The sequence below is a fragment of the Pyrgilauda ruficollis genome, unplaced genomic scaffold, assembly GCF_017590135.1.
Source record: "Pyrgilauda ruficollis isolate IOZ18807 unplaced genomic scaffold, ASM1759013v1 scaffold43, whole genome shotgun sequence".
NCBI classification, from domain to species: Eukaryota; Metazoa; Chordata; class Aves; order Passeriformes; family Passeridae; genus Pyrgilauda; species Pyrgilauda ruficollis.
Genome location: NW_024525823.1, coordinates 8673065 through 8700600, shown reverse-complemented (window position 1 = coordinate 8700600; position 27536 = coordinate 8673065). Strand labels below are relative to the sequence as shown.

Below are 27536 nucleotides of genomic sequence, written 5' to 3'. Positions count from 1 at the left end.
CGCTCACTGTCACAGCCCCAGGGCGCGCGGGCGCCGGCGGGAGCGCGCCCGCCCCACCCCCCTCCTCCCGGTCCCGTCCCTCTCCTCGCCCCCATCTTCTTAGGGTTTGAGGTTTTTTTTGGCTGGCCCCTGCGGCGTGGGGAGACTCACCTCCCCGCCATTCAAAATGGCGGTCGACCCAGCTTAACCCCGTCGTGTCCCGGCAGCGCTGCCTCTCCCGCCCCATCCGCGGCTCGGGATTCCGCAGCCTCACCCCCAGCCCGCGCGGCCGATCGCCGAATTACCGAGACCGTCCCTCTCTCCCTGCCTCCTCCCTCGCCACCGGGGGAGGCGACAGAAACATTTTCCCCCCGCTCCCACGCGCGCTCGCGCCCAGCCTGCCGAGCCCAACCGAAAGGTGGGGGGAGGGTGGCGCGTGTGTGTGTCGGGGAGTGACGGACACCTCCTGCGCTCGTTGAGCCCCTTTCCCCCCCAACACATGGCCCATCCACCCCCCTCCCCGTTCCCCCAATGGTTGCATCCGTGACGACATCATCATGGCAACAGCAGCTGCAGCCCGGGGCCGGGGCGCCGCCGTCGCCGCCGCCGGGGCGTCCGCGGGGCACGAGCCCGCGCTGTCCCTGAGGGGCGCGCGGCCGCGCGGGCTGTAGGAGCGCGCGGGGGGCGCGCCGCCGCGCACGCGCCCAGAGCGGCGGCATCAGGCGGGGGGAGCGGAGACAGAGACAAGGCGCGTGCGGGGCTGCGCGCGCTCCCGCGGGCGGGCGAGGAGCGGCAGGCGCGGGGAGTGTTGCGCTCGCGCGCGCGCGCTCGCTGCGGCGGCAGCGGCGGCGGGCGGGGGGAGCCGTGCGGGCTCCGCGCTCGCTCCGCGCTCGCTCGGTGCTGTGCTGGTGCCTCGGCGGCGGCGAACAAACATGTTCTCAGTGCGGATCGTGACTGCCGACTACTACATGGGCAGCCCGCTGCCCGGCCTGGACCCCTGCCAGTCCCGCTTCCGAGAGGCCCCGGCCAGACGGGTGCCCGTCGTGAGAGTCTTCGGCGCTACCCCGGCAGGTAAGGGATGACCCCCGCCGCCGCCACCGACGGGCGGGCGGGGACGTCCCCCCGCTGCGGCGCCGCGGGTCGCGCTGGCGCCGGCCCCGCCGCCGCCCACCCCGCTCCCGCTCTTTGTGGCTGGGTCGCGCCCCCCCTCCGCGCCCGGCGCCGCCGCTGCGGCGCGTCTCACCTGCCAGCGGCGACGGCAGGGCAGCGGCACGGAGCGGGGACCTGCCCCGGGTGTCGCGCCGCGCCCGCCCGGTGGCGGTGGGGGCTGCGGGGCCGCCGGGGCTTTGTGCGGGGCTGCCCCGGCAGAGCGGCGCAGCTGTGCAAACACCGGGGCCGGCCCGTGCCGCCCTCGCTCCCGGTGTCCACCGCCGCTCTCCTGCCCTTCCCGGGAGCTCTTGCTGCGGGAGGGCGGGCGGACGAGGGGAAGCCGCTGCGCGCGGGCACAAGTGGGACTTGTGCGGCACTTGGGAAGTGGGGGCTCGCGGCGCGGATCGCGCGCGGCCGGAGGCAGCGGTGCTGCACTGCAGAGAGGAGCGTCCTGAGCGCCGGCCACATGTTGCCCCCCGAGACTCCCGAATGTCACATGCCGCTTCTTCGCTGCCTCTTCGCCGTGTGGCCTTGTGCTTACAGCCGTCCCACGTCTCAGATGTGCTTCTGACCAATACAAACAAATACGTTCTCGGAACAAATTTCTAACAGATTAAATACTTAGGAAAATAATTTAATATGCATTGTAGTTAGCTCATACGTTAAATATTGAATTGGAAAAACCCCTGGCTTTTGAGATATTAGACATTGTAAGCATCATTGCTTGTCATCTCTTTACATTTACACTGTGTAATGTTGACCTTGGGAATTAAGGTATTTCTGCATATTTTATTGACTGGCATGTTGAAAATTATCTATTCATGCACATACATTAAATCTTAGGCAAGACAAAAAACGTGTAATAAAAGAGCACAGCAGAGGTGTCTTTCCCTTCAGGCAGTTATTATAGTAGAGCCGCTATTTTTGCTGTATTTTTTGTTGGTTTGTTTTTTGTTTTTTTTTTTTTTTTTAAATCCAGAATTAACTGTCTTCTCTGTTTAAGCACAGAGGAACGTGACATATTCAAGCTGTTGTGTTCTGATGCAGCTAGAGCTCAAATTATTAAGTGAATGAATGGGATTAAAAGATACAATATTGAAATAGTGGGACCTATTTTATTGTAGCTCTAATTCTGCATACAAAGGAGATATTATGTAATAATATTTATGTAATGGCAGGAGTAACTATTTCATGATTAAAAAATGTAGAGCCTGAGGTTGTTGGCAGGTAGCAGGATTTTTGTGCATGCGTGCGGTTAACTCATTAAGGCTTATTTTCTTTTAAGAAAATGTTTAGGCTATGCCATATCATGAATGTGGCATCATAAAGTAAACAGTGAAGTAGTTTAGTTGTCCAGCTATTAGGAATACGGTAGGAAATCCCTGGCTTCCCCAACCATAAACTTTAATGTCAGTTTGCATAATAGAAGTGTTTCTAATTTGTCTTCGTTAGAGAAAACAATTCACTAGAGTCTGCAAAAGCAATGTTACTTGTCTATATTTATTTTTCTTTTTGAACTTTTAATTTTTTTAATGTTTTGTACTTTTAGTAATGTTTGCTATTAAGCTTCATGAGTTTCTTACTGCATCTCTGCATTGTTTTGGGTTTTTTTTCCTTTTTAGAAAAGCAGACAAATGTAATTCTTGCTCTTCAAAGGTGTTGGACCTAAGCACTCATTGTCAGAAGTACTCTGATGGTGATTCTCAGGCTATTTCTTGAGAGCTGAAATTTAAAACGAAGTGTAATCACTTACATCTACACCGACATTTTCTGTGAGGAAAAAGAAATCGTGAAAACAACTTCTAGCTTACTGTCTAAGACAATGGGATGTCCTTATTGTTTGGCTTACAGGCAGTGTGATGCTTTTCTTCACTCGAGTTGGTCTGGGTGGGAGTAACCCTTTCCCACTGGGTTTAACGTGTGTGCCTTGCCTCCAGGAAAGGTGCTCGATTGCCTTGTCGCCTCCATGGTAGCAACCTATTATGGCTGTATCGGCTGCTCCACTTCCAGCATGATTAACTGTGCACCACTCTTATGTGTTTATAGCTGTGTGCCCAAGCTGTGCTAGTAATTGGGAGTCAGGTCAGAACAGGCTCCAAATGTCACCTGCTGAGTGAAGGGGGTGCGATTGGTATGTGGCAGTGCCGTATGCAGATGTTCAGAAAGCCAAACATCTGGCACCGCTGTATCCTTATGTCCACTAGCAGCTAAGGACAGTGGTCCTGAAGGCACCCACCTGTGCTTTCTGCCCCATCTTGTGGAGATACTGCACTCAGGGAGGTGTGTGAATGACAGGGATTGCCAGTGTTACCTCTGAAGGCTTTTATGTAATCCAGTACTCAACAATTAATTTGTAAAGGTTTACTGGTACAATCTATAAAATGAAAGTGGCTTGTGGTTGGGGGAGGAAAAAGCCAGACTTCTAATTAAAAGTAATGGAAGGATCAGCTTCTAGAATGGACTGTGCTGATAATAACATTTGACAACTTCTTTATGTCTTTTGAGGAAGAAATCTTGTTGTATTTGGTGAGGTTATGCAAATTCTGTCATGATGTCCTGCATCCTTGCATAATAAGAGCTTGAAAGGTGAGGAATCAAAATTTTGTTTAAGTCCAAACTTAACTGCTATATTCTGTTATTTTGTGAAATAAAGAGTAAAATTCTTGATTACGATAGCAAAAGGTGAAGTGAGCTGGTTGAGCCATTTCATTCAGTTTTAGCTGTTTAAGCAGACTGGCATGTCTGTTGACATAGTGACGTGGACAAAAGTATAATTTCAGAAATGCTGCAACACTGCCGTGGTGGTAATACAATGAAAGCAGTGTTGAATTCATGCTTTATTGTACAAGAGCATAGATATTATCTGATACATCAGTATTTGTATCTCTAAGGGAGTCTCATAATATTGCTGCTTTTACATAAAAACAGTAGGTTTTAATTCACTGGGTAATGCTTAAGTATGAAACAAAGTCACATTCTATTCTCAGGCAGTATAGTCTGGTAACTAGTACTTTTGTAAATGCTCTTTGTAAAAATAGAAAAAAAAAACTTTGAAAAATTGCAAGGCCTGTTGTTTAGATTGAAATCATAATGAAAATTTATTTTTATGTTAGTGTATTGCTCTTAGTTGAATTGTCAATTCTTGAATTGTCATTCCTGTTGCTAATCTGAATCTTGTTAAGATTTTTGCAACCACATAAATACCTGAATTTATAGCTTCAAAACAGATATATTTAAGGTAAGACATATCTGTAAAAGTCATGTATGTTTATAGTTTAGTTTGGGAAGAGGTAGTTCCATAGATCTTAGTCATTGAATCATGGAATATGCTGAATTGGAAGGGACCCATCAGGATCATCGAGTCCAACTTCTGGCCCTTTGCAGGACACTCCAAGAGTCACACCATGTGCCTGAGAGTATTGTCCAAATTCTTCCTGAACTCTGTCAGGCTTGGTGTTATGGCTGCTTCCCTGGGGAGCATGGTCCTATGCAAGGAAAACCTTTTTCCTGATATCAAACCTAAACCTTCCTCGATGCAGCTTCATGCCATTTCTTTGAGTCCTGTCACTGGTCACGAGAGTGAAGAGATCTGTACCTGCGCTCCTTCGTAAGGAAGTTGTAAGACCACAATGAGGTCTCCTCTCAGTCTCCTCCAGGCTGAACAGACGAAGCAGACCTCAGCTGCTCCCTATGTGGCTTCCCATCAGGACCCTTCACCACCCCTCTGGCCCTCCTGTGGATGCTCTCTAATAGCTTAATGACTCTTGTTCAAGTTGCTGCTGTCCAGAACCCCTAGGTCCCTTCCTGCAGTGCTGCTCTCCAGTGTCTTGTTCCCTGATCTAGAGACAAAACCAGGGTTGCTCCATCCCTGGTGCAGAACCCAGCGCTTGACCTTGTTAAACCTCATGTGGTTGATGGTTGCCCATCTCACCATTTTGTCAAGGCCTGTCTGCCCTTGAGAGAGTCAGCAGCTCCTCCCAACTGAGTGTTGCCACAAACTTACTTAGTATTCCTTCAAATCCTTTGTCCAAGTTGTTAATGAAGGTGTTGAAGAGATCTGGGATAAGGATGGAGCCCTACGGAACACCACTAGTGACTGGATACCATGTCTATATTATTTTCATTCCTCTGAAAAAGTATGTGGAATTTAATTCCATTTGCAAATCAAGCACTTTAAGTCACCCTAAGCCTCATTCCAAATTTATATTAAATTTAGGTGAGCTCAGAAGAAGATTGCTATCTCATGTTGCTTCCATTTAGCTAGTATTGTGAAGATTTCTTTACTATGAGGTCTCTTGTGGTGTATGGGGGTATTAAAGCTTTGTTTTGTTTCCTGCTAGCTCTTGGCTATTTCAGGCTCTTGGAGACTGTCCTCAAGATTTCACTGACCACTTCAGAACATGTAGATGAATGCTCAGTTGAGTGTTTCTGTCAGGTGCTTATTCAGCTGCAGAAAGAACCAAGCTGTAAGTCCATTCATTAAAAAATCAGGGAGACTAGATGAACTGGGTGTCATTTTAGGAGAGACATTAATAAGCAAGCTGAGGTTGCTAAATTATCACTTCACATAACAAAACAAGCACAAGTAGCTAAGGATACTACTCATAAACCACATAGGAGATACCTGTTGGTGTGTGATGAGTATTGTCAAATAGATTGTTGAAATATTAGCAAAAAAAAATTTTTTTGATGTGTGATTTGGGTCTGATATGTGATAAATTTTACAAAAATAGGTGCACATTTTTAAATTGCTTTTGAAGGGTGTTAGGCTGAGAAATGTGTGTTCAGTTGACAGGAGGGCCTTTGGAGAAGGCAGGTTAGGAATTTACATAGGAAAAAGCAATGTGTAATTTGAGGAGTAATATGACTGCTGTCCTCAACTGCCACTTTATGTATTTGTCTTGTTTTGAATTTTACATTATGAAATCACTGATCCAAGAAAGAATCTTATTCAGGGCAGCATAAAAACCCAGTCAAAAAAAAAAAAAAGGATGTTTTTTAAGTTACTTTTGTATGCTTTTGATTAACTGCCACTTTATGTATTTGTCTTGTTTTGAATTTTACATTATGAAATCACTGATCCAAGAAAAAATCTTATTCAGGGCAGCATAAAAACCCAGTCAAAAAAAAAAAAAAAAAAAAGGATGTTTTTAAGTTACTTTTGCATGCTTTTGATTGCAAGTTTTTCTGAGGCTAAATGTAATATAGAGTAGGGGTTTACAGTCAGCAAAATCTTAATGTATTTCAGGTAGACATCTAAGTTTGGTGCTTGCACTTCTTGGTTTTCTGAGAGGGGGGAAGAAAAACAGAGGCAAAAGCTCCAGCTAAAATCTGGCTCCCTTCCAGCAGCAGTAGCTCTGGTATGACTCAGTGAAGGGGCCTGCTTATCTTCTTTCTTCTGTTCTTCCCCCTCCCCTTTCCCCCTTCACTGACCTGGCTAGGCTGTATATCTGATCCCATCCAGTGGCTATGTCTTTCTGTACTCTCTTATTGCTCATTTGAGAAGGACTGAACTCATTGCAGGATCTTGCTGCTTTCTATGCTCAGCTCATGATGAACTTTTCCATTTCAGACACTGGCCCCCCCAGTGGTCCTTCCCTGTAGCTTCCTTAATTCATAGTGTTCATAGATGAGCATTGTTCCAGTTGCTGCTACTTCCCATATTTCATTTCCCAGAAGCAGGTACTACTTCTTGCTAACAGTTCCACTTTCTTCTGTGGCTTCACAGTGAGAAGATGCAAAAGAGGATATAGCCATTGTGGTGAGGCTTGTGCCTTTGCTTTACCTGTTCACACCCTTTCCCAAAACATAGCAGCATACAACTCTTGATAAAGGGTTATTCTGTGGGCTACAACATGGCCTAAAAGATTTTTGTGTTACAACACAGTGTAACTTTACTTCCAGTTTAACATTTCTGCATCTTGCACTGACAGGCTTCTCATACTTCTGAAGAACTGTTTGAAAAATTGCCTCATGTATTTAAAAGGATATGTTTTCTAAATTGTTGTGTTTTGGTGAGGATGGGGGTTTGGTGGGGTTGTTGTGTTTGGTTGGGTTTTTTAAGAACCTTCTGGATTTTTTTTGTTGTTGGTTCTTTAGGGTTTTTTTTAAGAGGCATTTGTTATGTACTTTATACAGAATGTCTGCTGAGTTGTTTGAGCATGAGAGGCTGCCTGAATAAACTGAGATTCTGCTTCGCTAGCATGGAATTTAAGTAGCCAATTTCATACTTGTCTATATACAACTTGCTAAAATTCTGTTTCTTAAATAAACTTTTAAATACCGTGACAGAATTAATGTTCTAAATAGAATCCAGATACTGGGTTCATAACCAATATTGTGCTTCCTATTGTAGACTACCTCTTGGTCAAGTCACTGAATATTTTTGTGCTGTTGTAATTCAGTGGAAAAAATACATACATTACTGACCCTACATCCTTAAAACTCCATCAGCTGCAGACTTCAAAGTGTACCACAAAGTGGTTGCATCTATATTGAATCTGGGATTGGTTTGTATGATTAGTCTCCCTGGAAGTAGACCAGGAGCTTATCTGTCTCAGCTATAATTTCCCATACTGTTACATACTTCTTAAGGGTGCTTTTCGGCTGCTGGTTGAAATATATTCTTTTTCAGTGTGTAAAATGAACCTCCTCAAAATAGCACACTAGACTGAAAATAGTTGTCTCTCTTAATTTTACCAGAGAAGCACATGCATATCACAACTGAGGTTGGCAGGATGAGATGATGTGTAAACACTCAGTGAGGAACAGCTCCTGCTTAGTAATTTTTGCAGTCTGAGTAGACAAGATAAATCTCTGAAAGAAGGAAGCAGGTGTGATAATACCCTGCTATCAATTTCTTCTCAGTCTCTCATAATCAGAATTCCAGTATTGATCATTTAATAATACCCTCTTCTACTAACTCTTGTCATTACCTTGGTTTTGTCCTTTACCCTTGGTTGACTTGATTGACCTTTGTGTGCAGCAGACCTCTGAGAAGCGTGATGGTGAACATATAACCATTTGGAAAGAGGTAGTATGAACACTCATACTGAAAGATTTATAGTCCATGTTCTGTCTCACAAATAAAGCAGCTGAAATTTTTGATAATGATTGGACAGTGTCACTGAAGGTCTCATGTCACAGAAGACCTGCTCCTCAAAATGTCAGGACAATTGGCAGTTGAAAAACTTTTTCTTCTTTAATTACACCTTAAAGAGACTGTTACCTCCAGCTGTTGTAAAGCCAGTATCTCATCCTCCTGGTCTGACATCACTGGATGTTGAGTTGACAACTGATGGACTTGCTTCTTTTCCTTTTCCTGGATGTTTGCCCCTATATGTTACAATTGTGTAACAGTTTTTAAAGTTTTTTTAAGTTATATAATGGAGTATGTGAGCTTGCAAACAGGTAGTATTTTTCTGCCAGTGATATAGTTAAGACTGAGAATAAAGCCCAAAATATACAAGAACCTAAACAAATAACAGAAAAGTTTGTGCCAGATAGAGGGACTGTCTGAAACGTCACTTCTTGCATAGGCTTCATTCATGCATGTTTGTTAAGGCTCTTTTCTTTCAAGAGCTGCTTTTTGTTACAGGGGAGTTATGGAATGCAGAAGTTTGTGTGGTTTTTGGCAGGGCATTTAAATAAAACTTCACACTTGCTGGCTGGGCTGAGCCATATGGCTTATTAAGGAACCATTTGATGTCTGTATGTTGCAGCCTTCCTGTGATCAGTATGCAGACAGCCATTTCAGATAACTTCTTCCCCAACTCATATATTTGCAGTCTGTCATGTTGACTGCATGTTTATGAGTTCATGTTATGTTACTTTTGTGTATATGTGCGTGCCTTCACTGGTTTCAGGTTGGGGAGTCATCATCCTTGGAGGCATTTAAAAGTTCTTGGGATGTGGTCCTGGGCAGCCAGCTCTAGGTGGCCCTGCTTGGGCGGGGAATTTCATCCAGGTGACCTCCCAAGGTCCCTTCTAACTTCAAACATTCTGTGATTACGGAGATTACTCTTGTCAGTAGTGAGTATCCAGGTGCTCCGTGGAGCCTGTTTGTGTGTCCAGGTAAGCACAGTTACATTCAGACAGTGTGGAAAAGTTGCCAGGTAGCTGGCTGTCTTTGAGCTGATTGCCTTACAGCTGTGAAAGTTACTGGAAGGTTTTGGTGGTGTCAGTGAAAACTGATTAAGATTTGGAAAGAAGAAGAAAAGAGAGAATATTCATTATAGAGATCACTGTTAAGCTGTGTTTGTCCTTTAGTGACATGTTTTTTTCCTAAAAATTAGAGAAAAAGTAGGAGCAGCCCTGCTTATTGATATTCAGGTTGTGCCTCTGTGCTGTTTGCTGACTAACCAGTGTTTACTACAGAAAATCTGTATGTCCTATTTTAGGTGCAATATCAACACGCGGTACTCAGTATGAATATTGAAAGGACTCTGGAATGTTGCACCTAATCCATAATACCTGACATTACACCTCAGGGGAGGTTTACAATAGAAGTTTTCCGAGTTTTGTATAATGAGATGTATAATGAGTCTTTCATTTTGCGTTTGAAACTACCTAGGTGGGTTTCTGCATAGCACAGATCTTACTAAGTAGTGGGAATTGGAAACTGATTCAGCCCTCATGTTGGCAGGTACTGCCTTCAGATCAATAATGAACAAATTTTTATTTCTACCACCCATATTATGCTTATGAACCAGATGAAGTGGCTATTTTCTGGAGTTCTTGATACTGAAACTTCTGTATTTTCTTTTGAAAAGTTACATATTTAAGCTAGCTAAAATGTTATTAAATACTTGATGAATCATTGTGTTTTTGTGTGTCTTTGTCCACTGACCATTAAGCAAATGGATGTGTGGCATTCACATTTGTAAACAGTGAAACCTATTTTGCTGTCTGTAGGAAATCAGAAGAGATTATAGGCATATTCTTACGCTGAGGTAAAATGAATCTATGGTATCAAATATTTTAATGCTTGAGCTGTTTGAATTAGCTTTGTGGAATTGACACTTAGCCATCTTTACTGGGGGCTACCTGTTTATCTGTTTCTTATAGTAGAAGTGTGTTTTCACTCTCAAATTAATGTTCATGTCAGAAGGGACATCTCTAGAAATTGTCTAGTTTGTCCAAGCACCATGTTCAAAGCAGGACTCTAGACCAGCTCCAAGGATGAAAATGCCACAATCTGTCTAAGCGACTTACAGTGTTTGACCACATTCACAACACACCAAACCAAACCAAACCAAGAAAACCACCAGACTTTTTCTAAAGTTTCTTGTGTTTCGGTTTGTGCTCATTGCCTCTTGACTCTGCCCCAGTCATTGGGTGCCACTGAGAAGTCAGACTCACTCTTCTTTAGTGCTTCCTGTCCAGTCTTTATATGCATCAATAAGATCTTCCCACCTTCTCTTCCTGAGGCTACAAAATCCTGACTTACTCAGCCTTCCCTTGTATGTCCAGTGTTCTCAGCCCTTAATTATCTTTATGGCCTGACTCCAGTATGTCCATGTCTAGTGCTGGAAAACCAAACCTGAAGCTAGCACTCCAGGATGCATCTCACCAGTGCTGAGTAGAGAAGCATCATGCCCCTCCACCTGCTGGTGTTATTCTTCCTAATGCTGCTCAGGACTTTCTTGGCCTTCTTTGTAGCTGTTTGTTTACGTTCAGAACCTTTGGTCCTTTCCATCAGAGCTGCTTTACAGGCAGTCTGCCTCCAGCCCCTCCCCAGGTTAAGACTTTTCATTTCTCCTTGGGGGGCTCCATGAAGTTCTGCTGATTTCTTCAGCCTGTTATGAATGTCAGCAGGACCCTCTGGTGGGTAAGGCACTCCTCCAGATTTTATCATCTGCAGACTTGCTGAGGTGCACCTGTTCAGTGTCTAGGTCCTTAATGAAGATGTTAAACAACGTTGGCCTGAGTTTTGACCTCAATTCTGATTACAGCAAGGTTTGTTTTGTAACATTCATAAAATTTCTGTAAGTTATGTTGGGTATGTTATGGCTGTGTAAAAGTAATAAATCCTGGATCTGGATTTTGTGGGTTTTGATAGTATGTTTTACCTGATGGAAAACAAGAAAATTTGGTAAAATAACTGAATATAAGTCGTCATGTGACTAAAAAGGTGTTCTGTATTGGAAATACAGTTTTGAATTGTGGCATGTTTTTCATACTTGAGAAGAGTGACATATGTTGTACATTTATGCCATGGTAATTCAGATCGTTCTTTGTTCTGGTTTCTTATGGCTTTTTGGGTTGGGCTTTTTTGTTGGTGGTGGTTTTTTTGATGTTCTTCAGGAATTGTGCACTGACGTGCATTTGTAAACCTGCAATTCCCTTGCAGAGATTAATTTAGTGTCTTTGCAGTACAGATTCCTGGTTTCAGTCTGATGCATTTAAAAAACCCCAAAAAACCCACAACAAGAAAAGCCAAAAAAACCCCAGAAAAACCCCATCAACACGCTTTCTGATAGATGGGAAGAACAGAATAAAGTACTGCTAAGCATTTACAGATTCTGCCAGCTTGTCAGGTTTTGGTGAATTTGTGTTCTTATGCCAGCAGTTCGAAATCTAATCAAGGAAATAAATAGTAATTTTTAACCACTGCTATATTAAAGATGAAAGATTTAAGAATCAAAACCAGTTGTTTTAGGGAGGGTGCAGAGGACAGTGGGGTAGTCCTCATTCCAGAAAAGTTATGTTCTATATAAATGGATGTTAAAAGGTGTAGAAAGAGTGGTATGTTATAAAAACAGATGGCATGGCAATATTGTTAGTCATTATTTTGAAGTGGAATTTTGTAGGAGGGATATCCTGAATGGAAAAACAAGGGAAGGGTAGGATGTGTTGAAAGGAAGACTGGGGTCAGAAAGGAATATGTAGAGCATGTGAAGTGAGCTGGGGGTGGGGGAGGTTGGAGGAAGGAGAGTGCTGAGAGCCAGGACTGTGGAAAATATTGATGTTGGAGTTGCAATAACAGGGACCAGTTATCTAAGGATGCTGCCTTTTGGATTTGCTTGCTTTGGCTCATGGGGCTGACTCATCCCCTGAAATTTATCTCTGGAATTGTGGCTGGAAGTACAGGAGATGTTGCATGAGGTTTATTGCTCTGTGTGGTGGGAGAAGAGAGAAAAACCAAGTACTCCTGACTGAGAACTGTCTGAGAGGTGTAGAATATAATGAAGAGCTACAGTGTTCTCATTAGCACTATACAGTTTGTGAACGCCTTTTGTATTGCCTACTTTCGTGAAAATTTGAATTACTTTTAGGTTAAGGGAAAATGTAAATAAAAAATATAAATATCTGGTGTTCATCTTCCCAGTGTATCAATAGAAATAAACTAAAACCAGCCAGACTTCAAGCCAGACTTTGCAAAAATGAGTGCACAAGAAAATGCTTTTCTTGCTGGCTGAGTAAGATAGGTGGGCCTGCATAATGTTAGGTGCATATGTGACAGGTTTCAGAAGCAGAACAAAACACAAATGCTGTGAAAAACAACACATTTCTTCAACCTGATCATCTCTTCTTCGGTGCCAATGGGCTTCTTGTAGCCTGTTTGTTTGTTATGTTACTCAGTTACTTCCGTAAGAACCTTACTTCTGTTGTGTAAGCTTGATTTATTGTAAGAAAACCGTAGCATTATCTTGTTCTTTCCAGGTTAGGCTTTGGCTTTTTTAGAATGTTCTTCTCTTATGGAAATCACTAGCAATGCAGTGTTTTATGTTTATTAGTAATTTGTCTTCTGTAGCCATCTGACTCACAGTAAGCCATTTAATTACAGTGAATGTTTCAATTTTACTTTTTAAAGGATGAATGACTGCATTTTTTGCTTGTACACTAATGACTAGGGATTAAGTATTCTGACAGCAGAACGTGTAGTGGTGAGAGGCGGAAGCTTATGCGTTTGGCAATAAAGTTGTGGAGATAAAATGGTGGTGGAAAAATAACAGTAGATCAGAGTGGAGTTGGCCAGAGAAACTTGAGTAAGAAACTGATTTAGGAGAAAACCTGGTGACTTAAGATTGGTAGTAGTAAGTGCTTTTATTGTCTGAAGATTCATAATTTGACATACAAGGGTCAGGAGAAGCGCGTGCAATGTTTAAAACATTAGTACAAAACTTGTCTGTTGTTACAGCTGCTTTGCAGAAGTCATCAGCTGAAACGTAAAACTTGATCATACAGTTGAATCTCTGCATCAGATAACTGGATAAGTTTCCAATCCAGTGGTTTGCATTTTCTTTTTTCTATATTTGGTTAATGATTTAAAATATTTTATTGTGTGCAGTATTGAATAAGAGTTTCTTGGTCCCAGATTTTGATACAATAACCATCACATTGAATAAATGTTGCTTTCTGAAGCCTTCTGATTTTGTCTTGTGTTATGACAAGTGAATGGTCAGGTGTCATTTTTTTTTAGTGCTTTTAAACTAGGAAATCACTTAGAATTGCAGGGAAGAGGCAAGAGAGGGGAAATATGCTTGCTGAGCCAAGGAGGCTTTTGGGAGGTGTTTTTGGTATTCTGTTTTACTGATGGAGGTAGACCAATCTGTTGTCCTCAAGTAATTGGGTTTATTGTTAGCACAGTGTAATTGAGGTTTCAACTGTTCTAGAACTGGAAATAACTTACAGCTTCAGACTGTTTTGTGAGCTGCATATTGATGCTGTAATGAGTAACTGAAAAAGGCAGATGATGTTCTGCTGGCTGTGTTCTGAATTACTGCACACACTGAAGCTTTGCAGAAGTGTGCTGTTTGGGTTCATCAGAACAGCAAAACAGGATACTTCTAGTACTAGAGGTGGCATATTCCTGTGAGGATTACAGGAGGAGAAACAGATGAAGAAAAAAAGAGGAAAAGAAATCTTGGGGGACTAGAAGTCCATTCTGTCTGCATTCATGAAGGAATCTCAACTTTTTTCCATCTAACCTAGATTTTTCCATATTAAAATGGTTTATTTATTTCTTCAAATATGAAATTATCTTTTACAGATACCAGTCATTCCTTAAACTAGCTAGATGTAATGGAATTAGATATATTCTGCTACTCTGAATATAATCCTAGCTCTTCACTATCTGTAAATTGTATTTAAGTGCATACCCAGAACCATAGAACCTGGTGTAGCAGTTACAAATGTTATGATACAGTTTTGAACAAAATTTTGTATGTTTAAATTAGATATGACCAATCTTTCACTTTCTTTTTTTTTTTTTTCATTTAAGTAATTGGAAAATTCTCCAGCTGTTGTATTGATGCCCTTCATTTTTTCAGAATTTTCAGAAGAGTAGAGAAAGAATATGTGATAGGGAAATGTGTCCGCTAAATCTTTGTGTCGATACCAGAGTGATTGGATATGACAGCAGTCCCATGTCATTTCACTTCAAAGTGTGTCTTTCATTTGTTAGTATGGTTTTTTTTAGGGAAAATTCAAATGTTTGGGAAAACATTGTTTAACAATCAGTTCAAGGATGAAATTTTTAATTAAGAATGATAGTGTCATTGATATAAAAGAAATTACTTCTAGTAAACTTCTATGGAGGTGACGGCAGTTCTTTTTTTTTTTTTTTTTTGGTGATGGTTTTCTAAATATTCTTAAATATTACTGTTTCTTGTGCCACTCAGAATCTTTCAGTGTCACTTTGTTACTTGTTTCTGTGAAACCTAGAGTACTGGTGAAAGAGAAGGCATGTTGTGCTTTCCATAGTTAGAGTGAATTGAACCTTAATTGCAATTCCAGAAATTCTTTCCAGCGTTCCAGCCAAGGAATAAATAATCAAGTCTTAGTTGTTATTACTATTTGAGTACTAATCAGCTACTTTTTAAAGTAAAATGTTTCTTTTTCCCTTGTAGCTCTTGTGTAAAATCTTTAAAAAGTACCAAGGAGTGAAGAGGATTTTTTTTAAAATCTCTGTATGTTCTTGTAGCTGGACGTTTTAGAGCAAGGAAATCTCCAAACTGACACTGGAGACCAGCCATGTGAAAGGATGAGGTGCCAACTGTTTTTCTGGCAAATAGCTTCTGTATACACTCATCCCTAAATCAGAGGTAAATCTGGCCTGAGGTAATTTCTGCTTTTATGAGTTAGTTCAAGTTTAGTTCTGAAGTCATGAAGCACAGGTCACATCTGTAGTGAAAATTGTTGCTCTTTGACTGTTTTTGTAGTTGCACAGTGGGGTCAAAAGCTCTTTTGCTATTCAGGAATTTCAGTCACATTTTAAAATAAGCTCAATTGCTACTGGACATCATTTTCTCTCATGACCAAGCTGTATGTAGAAGTGTTTAGCTTTAAAAAGGCTTCTAAAGATCACCTCTCATGAGGTTTAGTGGTATTTCTGCATAGACCCATTCATAGACAAGAGACGTGAGTCCGAAGAAGTGATGGTTGGAATTGTTCTAGTTTTGTATTAGAGCTTGCTCAAGCAGTTAAAAAAAAAAAGGCAAACAGATATTTTCTACTACTAGTAAAGGATGTGATGAAAATTGAGCAATCTTTTCGAGAGAAATAAAGTGAAACAAAAGAAATTTTGGATTGAATTAAGACTCATAATTTCTATTAAGTGAAAGGAGAAAAAAAACGCAGTGGATTATAATTAATATCTATTTAGAAATAGCTTGCACCTTTTTCAGTGGGGAGACAAATATTTATGTTCTGTAATTGTTTGTTAATGGAGTTCTTGATCCCCAGCTATTGAGCAGTAGCAGCCACAATAACAGAATCAGTGTGTCCAAAATGTCACATTAGCAGACTTTTTTTTGTTAACACACCACTGTTGTAAGAAACCATGTGTTAGATCTTTCTTTGTTTTAAAACACTTTCTTAATACGTGAGACATCAAAATTTCAATGGACAATTCATCAGTTAGATGCAAGGGAATTTGTCAGTACAGTTATATAACATCAAGACTTTATTTTTCAGTAGTATATAAGAATCACAGTTCCTATAAAACAAATATGTTTCTGGCTATCTCTAGGAATTCCATTCTTACCATATTTGGTTTGATTGGTTCTGTTAATAGAAATGTGCTGCAGATGTTTTTATTTAGAACCAGTAATTGGAGTCCTGTGGGGTTTTTTAATGCATAATTGTCAAGAGTAGTTACTTATTTGTAGGAGAGAATAAGGAGAACCTACAGTCTCATTTGTGATTTGTGTATGAGGTTAAGTTTTTAGTTCTTTTTGACCATAATTTTGAAGTGATTGCTATTTTTCACGCAGTCATATCTTAAGGTTTTTTTGTCTCTCACACAGCTCCCCAGCCTACATCCTAAACAGAATTTTATACATCAGGACTTGAAAACCTGGCAATAGCAAGATAAATCAAAGTACTTATCATATCAAACTGCTGTCCATTTAAGCAGTATCACTGTTATTTGGCTATTACTTTGTACATTTACATATTAGAGTTATTTTCAATTGGATTAAACTCTTGCAAGATAGTATTTCCTTCAAGTTGGCCTTGTAGGATTATGCTCAGATTGAAAGCTGAGAGTAATGTGCAGAATCTTGGCAAAGACATTTGACTTCTCTTTCTTTTAATTCAGCTCCTGCAAAGAGTGGGTTTTGAGTGTTTATCACATATATAAATTGTGTGACTGCTTTTTTCTCTGAATGCCATGTTAGTGAATGACTTTGTGCTTTAAGATATTTAATCAATTATTAATTTGGTTATTACAGATGTAGAATCAAATCTGAGGGATTAAATGACTTTTGTGCAAGGTCATGGTAGATTTGAAGTGGGATTCATCCTCCTTTTCGTGCCACTAGGTATTTTAATCACAAGACCATCATTTAAGATAATGATGTGCAATAGTGCTTCTAAGAATTCCTCATAAGATTTGTGCCTTTATGCCATAGTATTGTGTGCAGATCTGTACAGCAACCTAATGAGCAATAGACTGGACACAAGACATTGTAGAATACGTATTTTGGACAGTCACTAAACAGAAGGTTTTATTAAAAGATTACATTTTGAGGAGAATTAAAGAAGACCCATTTCATTAAAGTTTATGGGTTTTTTTATCATGTGCTAAGAACGATATTGAGGATTCTTTATTGATAAGTGATTTTCAAGACTCACAGCATAGCCTTTTGTGCTCTGAAAATTGAAGTTTTGACTGTGCTGTGTCTGCTAATGTTTTTGAACCATATTCAAGTGTAAGTCTGCATATATGATAGTGCACTTCCACTTCCTGAAAGAACTGCTTGAAGGATAGTCCCTGACTTAGTTTGGCTCACATAGTTCCTTTATTTAAAAAAAGAAATCCTGGACAGGGAAACTTGGCAGGCAGTTGTATTGGAAAATAATAAACATGCCTCTGCCAGAAGTGTTTGAATTTGTTACAGTCATCTGGTCAGGACTAGTAGCTGCTTGGAGAACTATGAATAGCAACAGTAAAGGCAGAGGAACAATTTTTCTCCAGGCATAGGGTTTAAATGATGCTTATTTGGAAGACTGCCTTTGTCATCAAAGAGTTGGAAACGTAGGGGTTTTTTCTCTTAAAGTTTTTTTTTCCTGACAAAATTAAAATCTGTTTATACTACATATAATTAAAAGGTTTTGAACATTGATTTTAGAATAGGGCAGTGCAAAAACACCCCAGTGACAGCAGTGAATTATTGTTCTGGCCAAAGCCAAGAGAGAAAATAAATAGCTTTACCTGTTTTTTGGTTTTTGTTTCTTGGTGGTTTTTTTTTTTTTTTTGTTTGTTTTTGTTTTTGTTTTTTTTTTTATTTCAAGGTCTTCTGGAACTGGATGGCAGTTCTTTTCTGCTTTTTCAAGAGGAAGTTTTTTTTTTCTAAAAAGGCTAGAGCCCTGGAAATGTTAATAGTCAGCTTTTCTTTGAGCTTGCACAAGACTTGCTGTTATTTTCTCCCAACAGGAGGGTTTCAGGTTGTTTTCCCAGTCCACAACCATAATTGTTAGTACCATGATGTAGCAGTCACCTGTGTGAGTAGTTCTGCTGGATCTGTGCCTTGCTGTTGATTACCTTCATATCAAAAATAAAATAAGTACATTGAAGTTAATTGACTTGATTTCCAAATAATCAGTGAAGTGTTGGTCCCAACTATATAAAATATTTTCTAAGCACAGATTTTTTCAGTCTGGTAATGGTCCATTTCTTCCAGGTGTCCAATTGTTTGAACACCCACTGGAAAAGTAAGAGCAGTCTCGTGGCTAGGGGGCTAGAGTTCAGATTTTGTTTTTTCTGTCAGTTTCCTCTGAGGCTTTGGAAAATGCTTCTAATATCTATAAAACTATAAGTAGAAGTAAAGTATTAATTTATAAACAGGCACATTGCTGCACTGGTAATCTAACCTGAATAATTTGAATCTACATCATCCTGTTTTCACCTTCTGGTCTAATTGCAAATAAGAAAATGTGTTCTTTTCTTCATTGTTCTGAACTTTGCTGTCAGTACTTCCAGGTTCTTCTGTTTTGCATGCCTGAGTGAGTTCAAGTGTGTCAGTTGTTTCTTAAACTCATGATTAATAATTTCATCATTACAGTTCAAAGAATTGAGTTAAACATTTCTCTGAAAAGGACCAGGAGGTGGGGCAGTGAAATAAATATCATTGTCCAGAATAGAAGTGAAACTATTAGTACTGGAAATAAAACTTGCGTAATTTCAAATCTGAAACATGAGAATGGGAACATTTCTGTTCCATGGTGCTAGTGTTCTCAAGAGATTTTTCTGGACTTGAACTGGGGTCTCTAGTTGAGTAGTGTTTGTTGCTTTACAAAGCTGTACATCCTGAGAAATGTTTTACTTTTTTAAAGGAGCAAGAGATGATGGCGGCTTTATACTTCAACAGCCTAAAACCATTTCTAATCAGTAATCTTTACGGACTGGGAGTTAACTGGAGCAATAACTGTCCAATAGACCTCAGGGACAAAAAAGCCCTGGAGCTGTGATTCCTCAGTGTACTCTGAACTTGTATGAACTTCTTCATCAGTCTCCTGATACAAGATCATTATTGTGAAGTTGTTGCATGGCTTCAGGAACATGGTCTTTCTTTTCAAATCTTGGAAATGTAAATAATTGCTTCTGAGGAAGACTCTTAAGTGCTCATTTAAGGTGTGTCTTCACTAAGCAATTAGCAGTAGTGCTTCTTTGGCTCTTCTCCAAAAGCATATCATATAGTTTACTTTAACAACGTACCTGTATTTTCAGGTTTGGTCAAGCTTACTGATTTCAGGAGAAATCACAGATTGGAATTCAGGCACATTTCTTACTCAAGCTTGTTGTGACTATGCAGCTAAAGTCTTTTGGGGGCTTGTAGTCCTCCAGTCTTCTGGCTGTTGTTGTTCTCAAGGGACATGTAAACTGACAGTATGTGCTGGTAAACACTCTTAGAGGATCTCAGCATGAAAAGTAGAACATACCACTAGAGGTATATGGATGAACAAAGAGTAGTGAGGATGCAGAGTCGTTGACTGGTGTTCTACAAACCCCTGCTAGGTACATCTGAACACATGTGAATAAAGCAAAAGCTATTTTTGAATGGATAAAGACTATTGCTTCTCTGGCAACAAAAAGCAAAATGTGTTCAGTAGCTTCTAGTTCTCTTTGTTTTCTTTTATGGCTAACTTCTACTATTCCAGTAGTTGTAGCATGGGGAAACAGTGGTTCGAGAAGGTTACCATATGTGTATTCTGCCACCAGCTGAAGTAAAGACCTAATAATACATGCTTGTTTCTGTAAGCTCTGAAAAGCGATGAATTCACTACAGAAAACCGACTAGTATGGAATAAACTGGTTTCAAAGATTTTATAATTTCATCAAAAATTATATTAAAAACACATTAAATTACCTTTCATAGCTAATCTGTAGTGTTATTTGCAAGTTTTACCTGTTAGTGTGCTAGGGAGACTTTATCCTGTTTACTTACTAAGTGTGCAGTGTCCTGAGAGTTCTGTCCTGTCCACATTGCTCCTGCTTTTAACTAACATTTAATCATAAACTCTGCACCATGCTTTTTGTTATTTTGTTTTTTTCATATGTGTACTAGCCCTGCTTTTGTATGAAAACCCTTAGTCTATATGGACCTTTCATTAATGCAATGAGATGTCTGTATTTGGTTTGGATGTTGTTATTCCAGTTACCAGGTTCTACTGAGGAGCCTAATTAAGTCCTCTGGGTGTCTTAAATGTAGATGGCCTCCATCTTGTTACTAAAATATGCAGCTTTTAAACAGATTACAGATCGGAACTGAGGATTTACTTTGATGCAACTGGATAGTGATGATGACTTTCTCCATGAATTGGAAATGCAAGTTCTTTGTGTTCTTTGAGCATTCCTGTTGCTTTTGATGATCCATTCAACTCAGAGGCATAATATGGGAAATTTTTGTATTAAGCTTGTATAGGTATTTAATACCTTTTTCTAAACATGGTAATTAGTAGACATACATTTTCAAAACCTGAATCAATAAAGTTCTGTTAGTGCAACTTTGTATACAGTTTTGTATAATACATGCTGTTCCTTGCCATCTTCAATTTAAGAATTTTTTTGCAAAGTCAGACTTCTAAGAATAATTGCAGCAATTCCAGGGGACATAAAAGAAAGCTTCTTGGGAGCCCTTGTTTTGTGATTTGTCATTTTAACTTTGTTTTCAAATGAGAACCAGTTCTGTAGTTGTAGTTGCAAGGAAACATTCAACAGCAGAATTAAGTCAATGTAATTGGCTAGAGCTGTCAGAGAGCCTGAAACAATAGTTCTTAAAACTACACCAATCTAAATGCCAGTAGTGGTGATCCAGAATGTCACAGTACTTTGTTTGATTGTTCATTGAGCTCTAGAAAGTAATACCATATTTATGTGCGTGTTACTTGCATTCGGAAAAATGTCAAGCCTGTACAAGCTGATAATCAATGAAAAGAGTAAAAGAGCATACATACGTGAATATTAAATGGTACAGCAGCAAACTTTCAGGTTTAGAATCTCTTCTCTGAAACAAATTTTGTAAAACTTTAGACTTGCCAATATAATTAATATCAAATTGGGATACTTCATACACATGATAGTTAATTATATTTATTTTCTTGAAGAAAAACTACTCCATTGCTTTTTCTTTTGTTTAATTTTTTGTTGGACTTAAGGCTAATTGTAGTTGTGATTGTATGGCTTAAACATTTGTTAAAATACATTTGTGTAGAAATTGGAGTCAAATGGAGAAAAAAAAAACTCCTTAACTAAAGTACTACACATTGCCATAGACCACCTGCTTTAGATTACTCTGCTTTGAATAGGGAGGTTGGACTAGATGGTGTCTAGGGTGCCTTCCAACCTCAACTGTTCTGCCAATCTGTTATATGACAGAAAAATCACATTTAATATACCTACATTAAAAATGGATTTATCCAACTAGTTTGTATTTCAGATTTTCTTCTTTGTTTAGTTGAAATATTTTATCTCCTTCTATTGTCTTGAATTAAAAGAAAGAATACTTAAGTCATTTTTATGTGGTATTTATTAATGGAACTGTTTCTCAGTTCTGAAGGAATATCATCTATATATATCAATTTCACCAAACTTAAGATATTTGTTCTGCACCTACTTGAGAAAAATGGTCTGTTACAAGAAGTATTTAGAAAAACTTCATAATTCTCCTTCACTTACTTTACTTTTTCCGTGGTTTGGTTTTCTTCTAGTGTCTTCATCAAGCCACTACACACTGACAGATAATTTGTGGTTCCATAAAAATGGAAGTGTAGTAGTTATCCTATTTGGATAAAGGAGCATGATTTCATCCATGTAATATAAGGGAGAAGCTCAACAGAGATGCGCTCTTGTCGCTCATGATGAAGCGTTACAGACCTGTAAGAACTGAGTTTCAGGAGAGACTGGATATTAAGTAAGTGATTAAATCTTCAGTCATGGAGGAAAGGCAAACAGCCAACACTTAGTGAAGTTTGCATCATTCAGATTAGGTTGTGTTTGATTGTTGGCGTTTAAAAGCGCACTTAGCATGCACAGTATCCCTTCACAAGATATAAATTGTCAGCTTTGGTGGTCAAAATGAGTACAATTAAACTAGGAGTACTGTAACACAAGTGAAAAGGAGAAAAAAAAAAAAGTAAGTAAATAAATCTGAGCTTGACATAGCTTTTTTAGTCCCACAAGTAAAATTTTAGAATCCAGACATTTCAGCCAAAGTGTTCCTTATTTGAATGAACACACCCACGTGCTCTAACTCCTATATATATATATATATATATATATAGATATAGATAAAATGTATGTAGTTGGATATGTTACTATGCTTTTAATATACAATGTATCTTGTTTTCAGTCTGACTAGTTTTGAGCTCTGTGATAAGCATACTCTTGCATATTTTTGCATATTTTTTGCATATTCTTATGGATATATTTTTAGGTTTTTGTTCTTGTACAGCTTGTTTAATTTATTGCTCCTTAGCTGTAGGCCATGAAGTACAAGCATACTGGCTCTTTCTGGCCTGTTAAGCAATATCCCTTATAAATGTAGTAAAATTTATTAAAGTAATTTGTTGAGAGTGAAGGACACATGAGAGAACTGCTTGAGAATTTTTTAATTCTCACTGCAATGTAAAATTCAAGATAAAAGTTTTCTGATAACTGTGTCCCCTGATACCATATGTTTTTACTTGATTTGAATTACATGTGATTGCAGAGTAAGAGCTGGAGCCTGGTCTTTAGAAAAGCTCAGTAACTTTGGAGGTTTCATCTCTTTAAGGAGCATAAGTATTTCACATGAGAAGCTCCTGATTGTAATACTTATTTATAATAAACTATTTTATCAACTTTTATGCAAGTTGATCATTCAGTTAGTTTGTATAAGTAACATGCAATGTTCATAGAATTCAAGAAAGCTGGAGAATAGTAGCAGTCAATACATAGTAATGTAGAGCACTTGGTAGAGTTTGAGTGTTCAAAGTGCTGTGTTGTATGCAAGAACAAAGAATGTAAACAAAGTCCCTGGTATGGAAAACAGCGACTGTGAAAAGAATTTCAGGTCATTGCAGACAAGCAGCTGAGCTAATGTCATTTTTGGTTACAGCAGAATGCCAGGGGTTGAAGGTAGCATTTGCGAAGCAGATGTGCTAAACAGTGTGACTTTGTGGCATTGCATTTTAAATTATGTGGGAAAAATATAGGAGGCTTTGAAGAATGCTCAAAACATTTTTTTCCCCTCTAGAGGATATTAAAGTAAACTTTTATTAGATGGTATCAGGAGCTTGTGAAGAAGTGATGAGTTCTAGTTTAGTAAGAAAACCACAGGAAAAAAATACCTGAAATTCAGGCTACTCAAATTCGAACAAAAACATAAGGAATGAAGAATTTTAGAGAGAGGAATTTAAAGACTTCTGAGCTGCCTGTTAGGAGACAGTGGTAGCCACAACTTCTCCTAAAGATAGATATAGATCTTTTTAGAATGGCTGCTTTTGTCATGTAAGCCTCTGGACAACCAGGTCTGTGATGTCCTGGAATACAGACAAATTGAAGAAGTCTTCTCCCATAACTTAGGGTAACAAACCATTCAGTATCAGTCCACTGCATCAATATGATTCACTGCTGTATCAGTGCAGGGTTGCTTCTGGTTGGGAAATACTGCTTGTAGTTCAGTCTCAGCAGTGTAGACTACTAACTACGGGTGTGTGAAATAGAAAAATTTGAGTTCCAGATCCCAATTAGGCTCCTTGTGTTACTTCAGAGTTCACTGGCCTGTGCAGATCTGAGCTGTATGTAAACAGCTGACCCAAAATATGGGGAGTTTAGGTAAAATCTGTAGGTAGGATTGTACTTTCTCTATCTTGGAGCTCATGAGAGAGCTCACTAGCTTTGCAGCACCACTTTAATGGTGTTACCCTGTAGTAACAACTCTGCAAACTGTCATAGCAGGAGCAGCTGATATACTGTAAATTTATGTGCTGGTTCAACCTGCTGTAACTTGTGCATGTGCTCATACTTCCAGGGATGACAGGCAAAACATCTTGCCTGTGCTTTCAAAGCATTTGAGCAATCTGTTATAGTGTCTTCAGCTGGTGTCACTGCCACAATGGAATCAGAATTTGAAACTAAATGTAGCTTTTCCATGAAATGTGTCCGTGGATAATTGGGGTGTCTCTGTGCCATTTTCTTACTATGTGAGTAGGAGATCAGTGTCATAGAGTAGAGGGTTTTGTTGTCTACCAAGAGCAGCTGTTAAATGCATAATTTGAGTAAATTTCAGCATGATAAACCAATTTTTGAGATGTGCTTGTCCTTGGAAATGTATCTGATTAATAATTCAGCATGTGCAGGATTGGATTCTTCCGACTGCTTGTGACCTAAGGGAGAATGCCAATGCTGAGTGCTCTCACATGTAGCTCAGGGCATAAAGGGCGAGTGGCTTCTACCTCCTGTCTGCTCTTTCTGGTTCTAAGAGAGAATCCTGTAGTGAATGCATACCTTATAAAGTAAATGTGATGTGACTAGAATTTATTTACTAATTTATTACTTGTTTCTTTCTCCTGTTCAGAGAGGATAAGCTATATGTGGTAGCATTTTGGCTAGTGCCAAAAGCACAGTGTTTGGGTTCATAGGATCATTGGGCTTTACTGTTTATCCATTATTGTTGAACATTTCTGATGCTTATTGTATTTTGGCAGATGCTATTTTCTTGTTTGCTTTGTGTGAGGAAACTCTTCTCCAGAGGGATGTAAATGACACAAGAGACACCTTTTCGGGTAGTGCTGGATCTGGGTAGATCTACTGAAAGATCAGGCAAGTGCATCACTGTAATAAAGCCACTGTTTTAGTAAATACAAGTGTAGTTTGGCAAGCCCAGTCTGTTTTAATTCAAACCTCTTTCTAGCGTATAAAAAGTAACACTGTAAAAAGCAGCATCAGGAGAGCACAGCATCAGGCCAGATGTGGTTTGCTTCTGTACTGTGTGAAATAGAAAGAGAAAGCCTTGGCTGTTCTTATCTGAAGCAATTGTATTTTTGTTCCTGTTAGTGTTAAGCACTTCACCATCAAGTGTTCTGATTATCACAATGTTCTTTGAAACAGTTCTCTTTATTTCTAGACAGATTGAGTTATTTATGACAATACACGCATTTCACTGGTATTGATTTGACTTATGGCATTAGAGGAGACCTTTCCTGGCATTGCCATTGCTCTTGTCTCTTTTTGAGGGCATGAGTTCTCATTGCAAAATATGGCTCAGTATTGTTTTGGAAACAAATGTTTCCAAATAGTGAGACCATCCACTGAAAGAAGCTTCCCTGCCTTTGGAGATTTCTTACTCAGTTTTACTTTGCACAACCCATGTTGATGAAATACAAGTCCGAATGAATTACTGGAGAATTTTCAAGTGGAATTGAGAGTTAATTGTTGTAGAAGGAGCAGCTGATATCATCACATTTAGTCCAGGATCCTCACCAGTCACAGAGGATTGGGTCTCTTCTAGACAATGGGCTTCATTTGTTGAAAGTAGATGTCCTTCACTGAGTATTCACCAAATTCAGTATTACTCATTTATGTCCATCACAGGGTAACCACTCCAGCTTGAGTGAATATTGTCCTCGTTAAATCCCAGTTTTTAAAAGAAGAACTAAGAAAGGAACAGAGTATTTTTTAGATCACTATTTTATGGCAAGTGCAGCTATAGGCTTAGTAGAGAGGACTTTATACTCTGTAGGGTAAACTGTCAAGCACTCTGCATTTCTGTATTCTGTATTTCTCATAAAGCTTAATAGCATGGAATCATTATTATTTGCTTGCCAGTGTAAGTTGCATTTGGTGTTTCTGATTTAACATCACTGGCTTTGATTATTTAAGCTGAATACGCTCCTGACAAGACTTTAAGGAGGTCATGTCCATTGACCATTCCTCTATTTAAGAAAGGAAATGTAATGTATAATTCAATTAAAATTTTTAAAAATATCACAAAGATGTGATTCTCTATGTGCATTTATGGGGGTTTTGTGCTTTTTTGCTTTGTGTTACACATTGCTGTGAAGTTTCATCTTGGATGGTAATAGGAGGAAGCCTAATTTATCTGGTGACTATAACACAGGTAAAAAGGAAGGAAACTTAGAACATGGTAGAAAATATTGGAAGTTTCTTAGAAAATGCATCTCGTGGTGACAGCTTGAAATTTCCTCCAACTTATTCAAATTTGAGTGTATATAACATGCCCCTGTAAAATATATTTTTTAATTTACATGCAGGGAATAGTCTTTTGCTTTCTTGCTGTTTCTGGAAGTAGTTGTTTGTGCCTCTGAAACACTGGAGAGATGTTGCCTGTAAAACTTCTCTCTTAATGTAGGATGAATTAGCTGTTGAAGGGGTCCAGCCTGCTGCTAGTCCCCTTTGAAGCAGAATGGTGCTTAACTCATTAGACTGCATTAATCTCATGCTTTAAAAAAAAAGGTGGGTCTCTGGAACAAGAAAAAAGAGCCATCTGATTCATAGCAGGTCTGTTCTTCTGACAATTAGACACATGGAAATAAAATACTTTATTTTTCCCCTCCCTCTCTTCAGGGAACAGCAGTACAGAGAAGCATCTTTATGTAGTCAATGTTACCACAAAATATGTGATACAATTTTTGGACTGAAGTACACATAGTGAAATGAGTCAAGATAGGAAACTGCAAATAAAGAGCCTAACACATACAGACAGGGTTCATGGGCCCTAAAATACAGGCAGGTAACAAGACAGCTCGTGTTGTTTAAACATGGTGAGATAACTACATGAAAAGTAGTAATTTTACCCATGTACTGTCTTGAATCTGCTTATTTTTGCAGTGATTCTTCTATTGCTGAAATAATTTACTTGGGACTAGGAATGTTTTAAAAATCATTTCAACTGTATTAGCTCCATTTGAAGTTACAGCCCCTTATTATATGTGGTTCCATTAGAAAAAGAAAAATTACTTTATGCATGTTTATAGTGTACACAGGGGGCTTGTCTCCACAATTTTTTTATAAGCAATGACCTACAAATTGGACTTTCAAGGACTTTTTAAAACTAGAATAAAGGTACTTTAGAAAATAGCCTGTTTTGTAATACACATCCCTGGAGCTATATATCTTCCAGTTGAGTGCAGATGTTAATTATTAGTTGGTTAACCTCAAACTTCTTTGGAACAAAAATGTAAACCTGGTCACATGGCAAGCCACAGTGTTGATTTCTATCATCAGTACTTCTTAAGAGTTTTCTTAACAATAGTCTAACTTCTTTCCAAATGTTTAAGTAAATTTACATTCTTTTGCATGCCTAACGGCCGATTGTGGTAGGTGTGTCTTGAATCCTGTATTGGGTGTATTCCAGTTAGATTGCTTTTGTTCCACTTTTTTAGAGTAATTTGGTAAATCATAATTCTGACACAGTAACCGTGTGCAGATTTGTTTTAAGTCTCCAATGCTGAGCCAATTT

General features: G+C 39.3%; 1 protein-coding gene across 1 annotated transcript in view; it reads left to right on the top strand.

The window, feature by feature from the left end:
• Window positions 1-728: 728 nt before the first annotated feature.
• REV3L (REV3 like, DNA directed polymerase zeta catalytic subunit) overlaps window positions 729-27536 on the top strand; it is a 113264-nt gene continuing 86456 nt past the window's right edge. Inside the window, exon 1 of the mRNA XM_041478016.1 lies at window positions 729-1050. Coding sequence (XP_041333950.1) covers window positions 912-1050 — 139 coding nt within the window. The 5' untranslated portion in view covers window positions 729-911. The remainder of the gene's footprint in view (window positions 1051-27536) is intronic.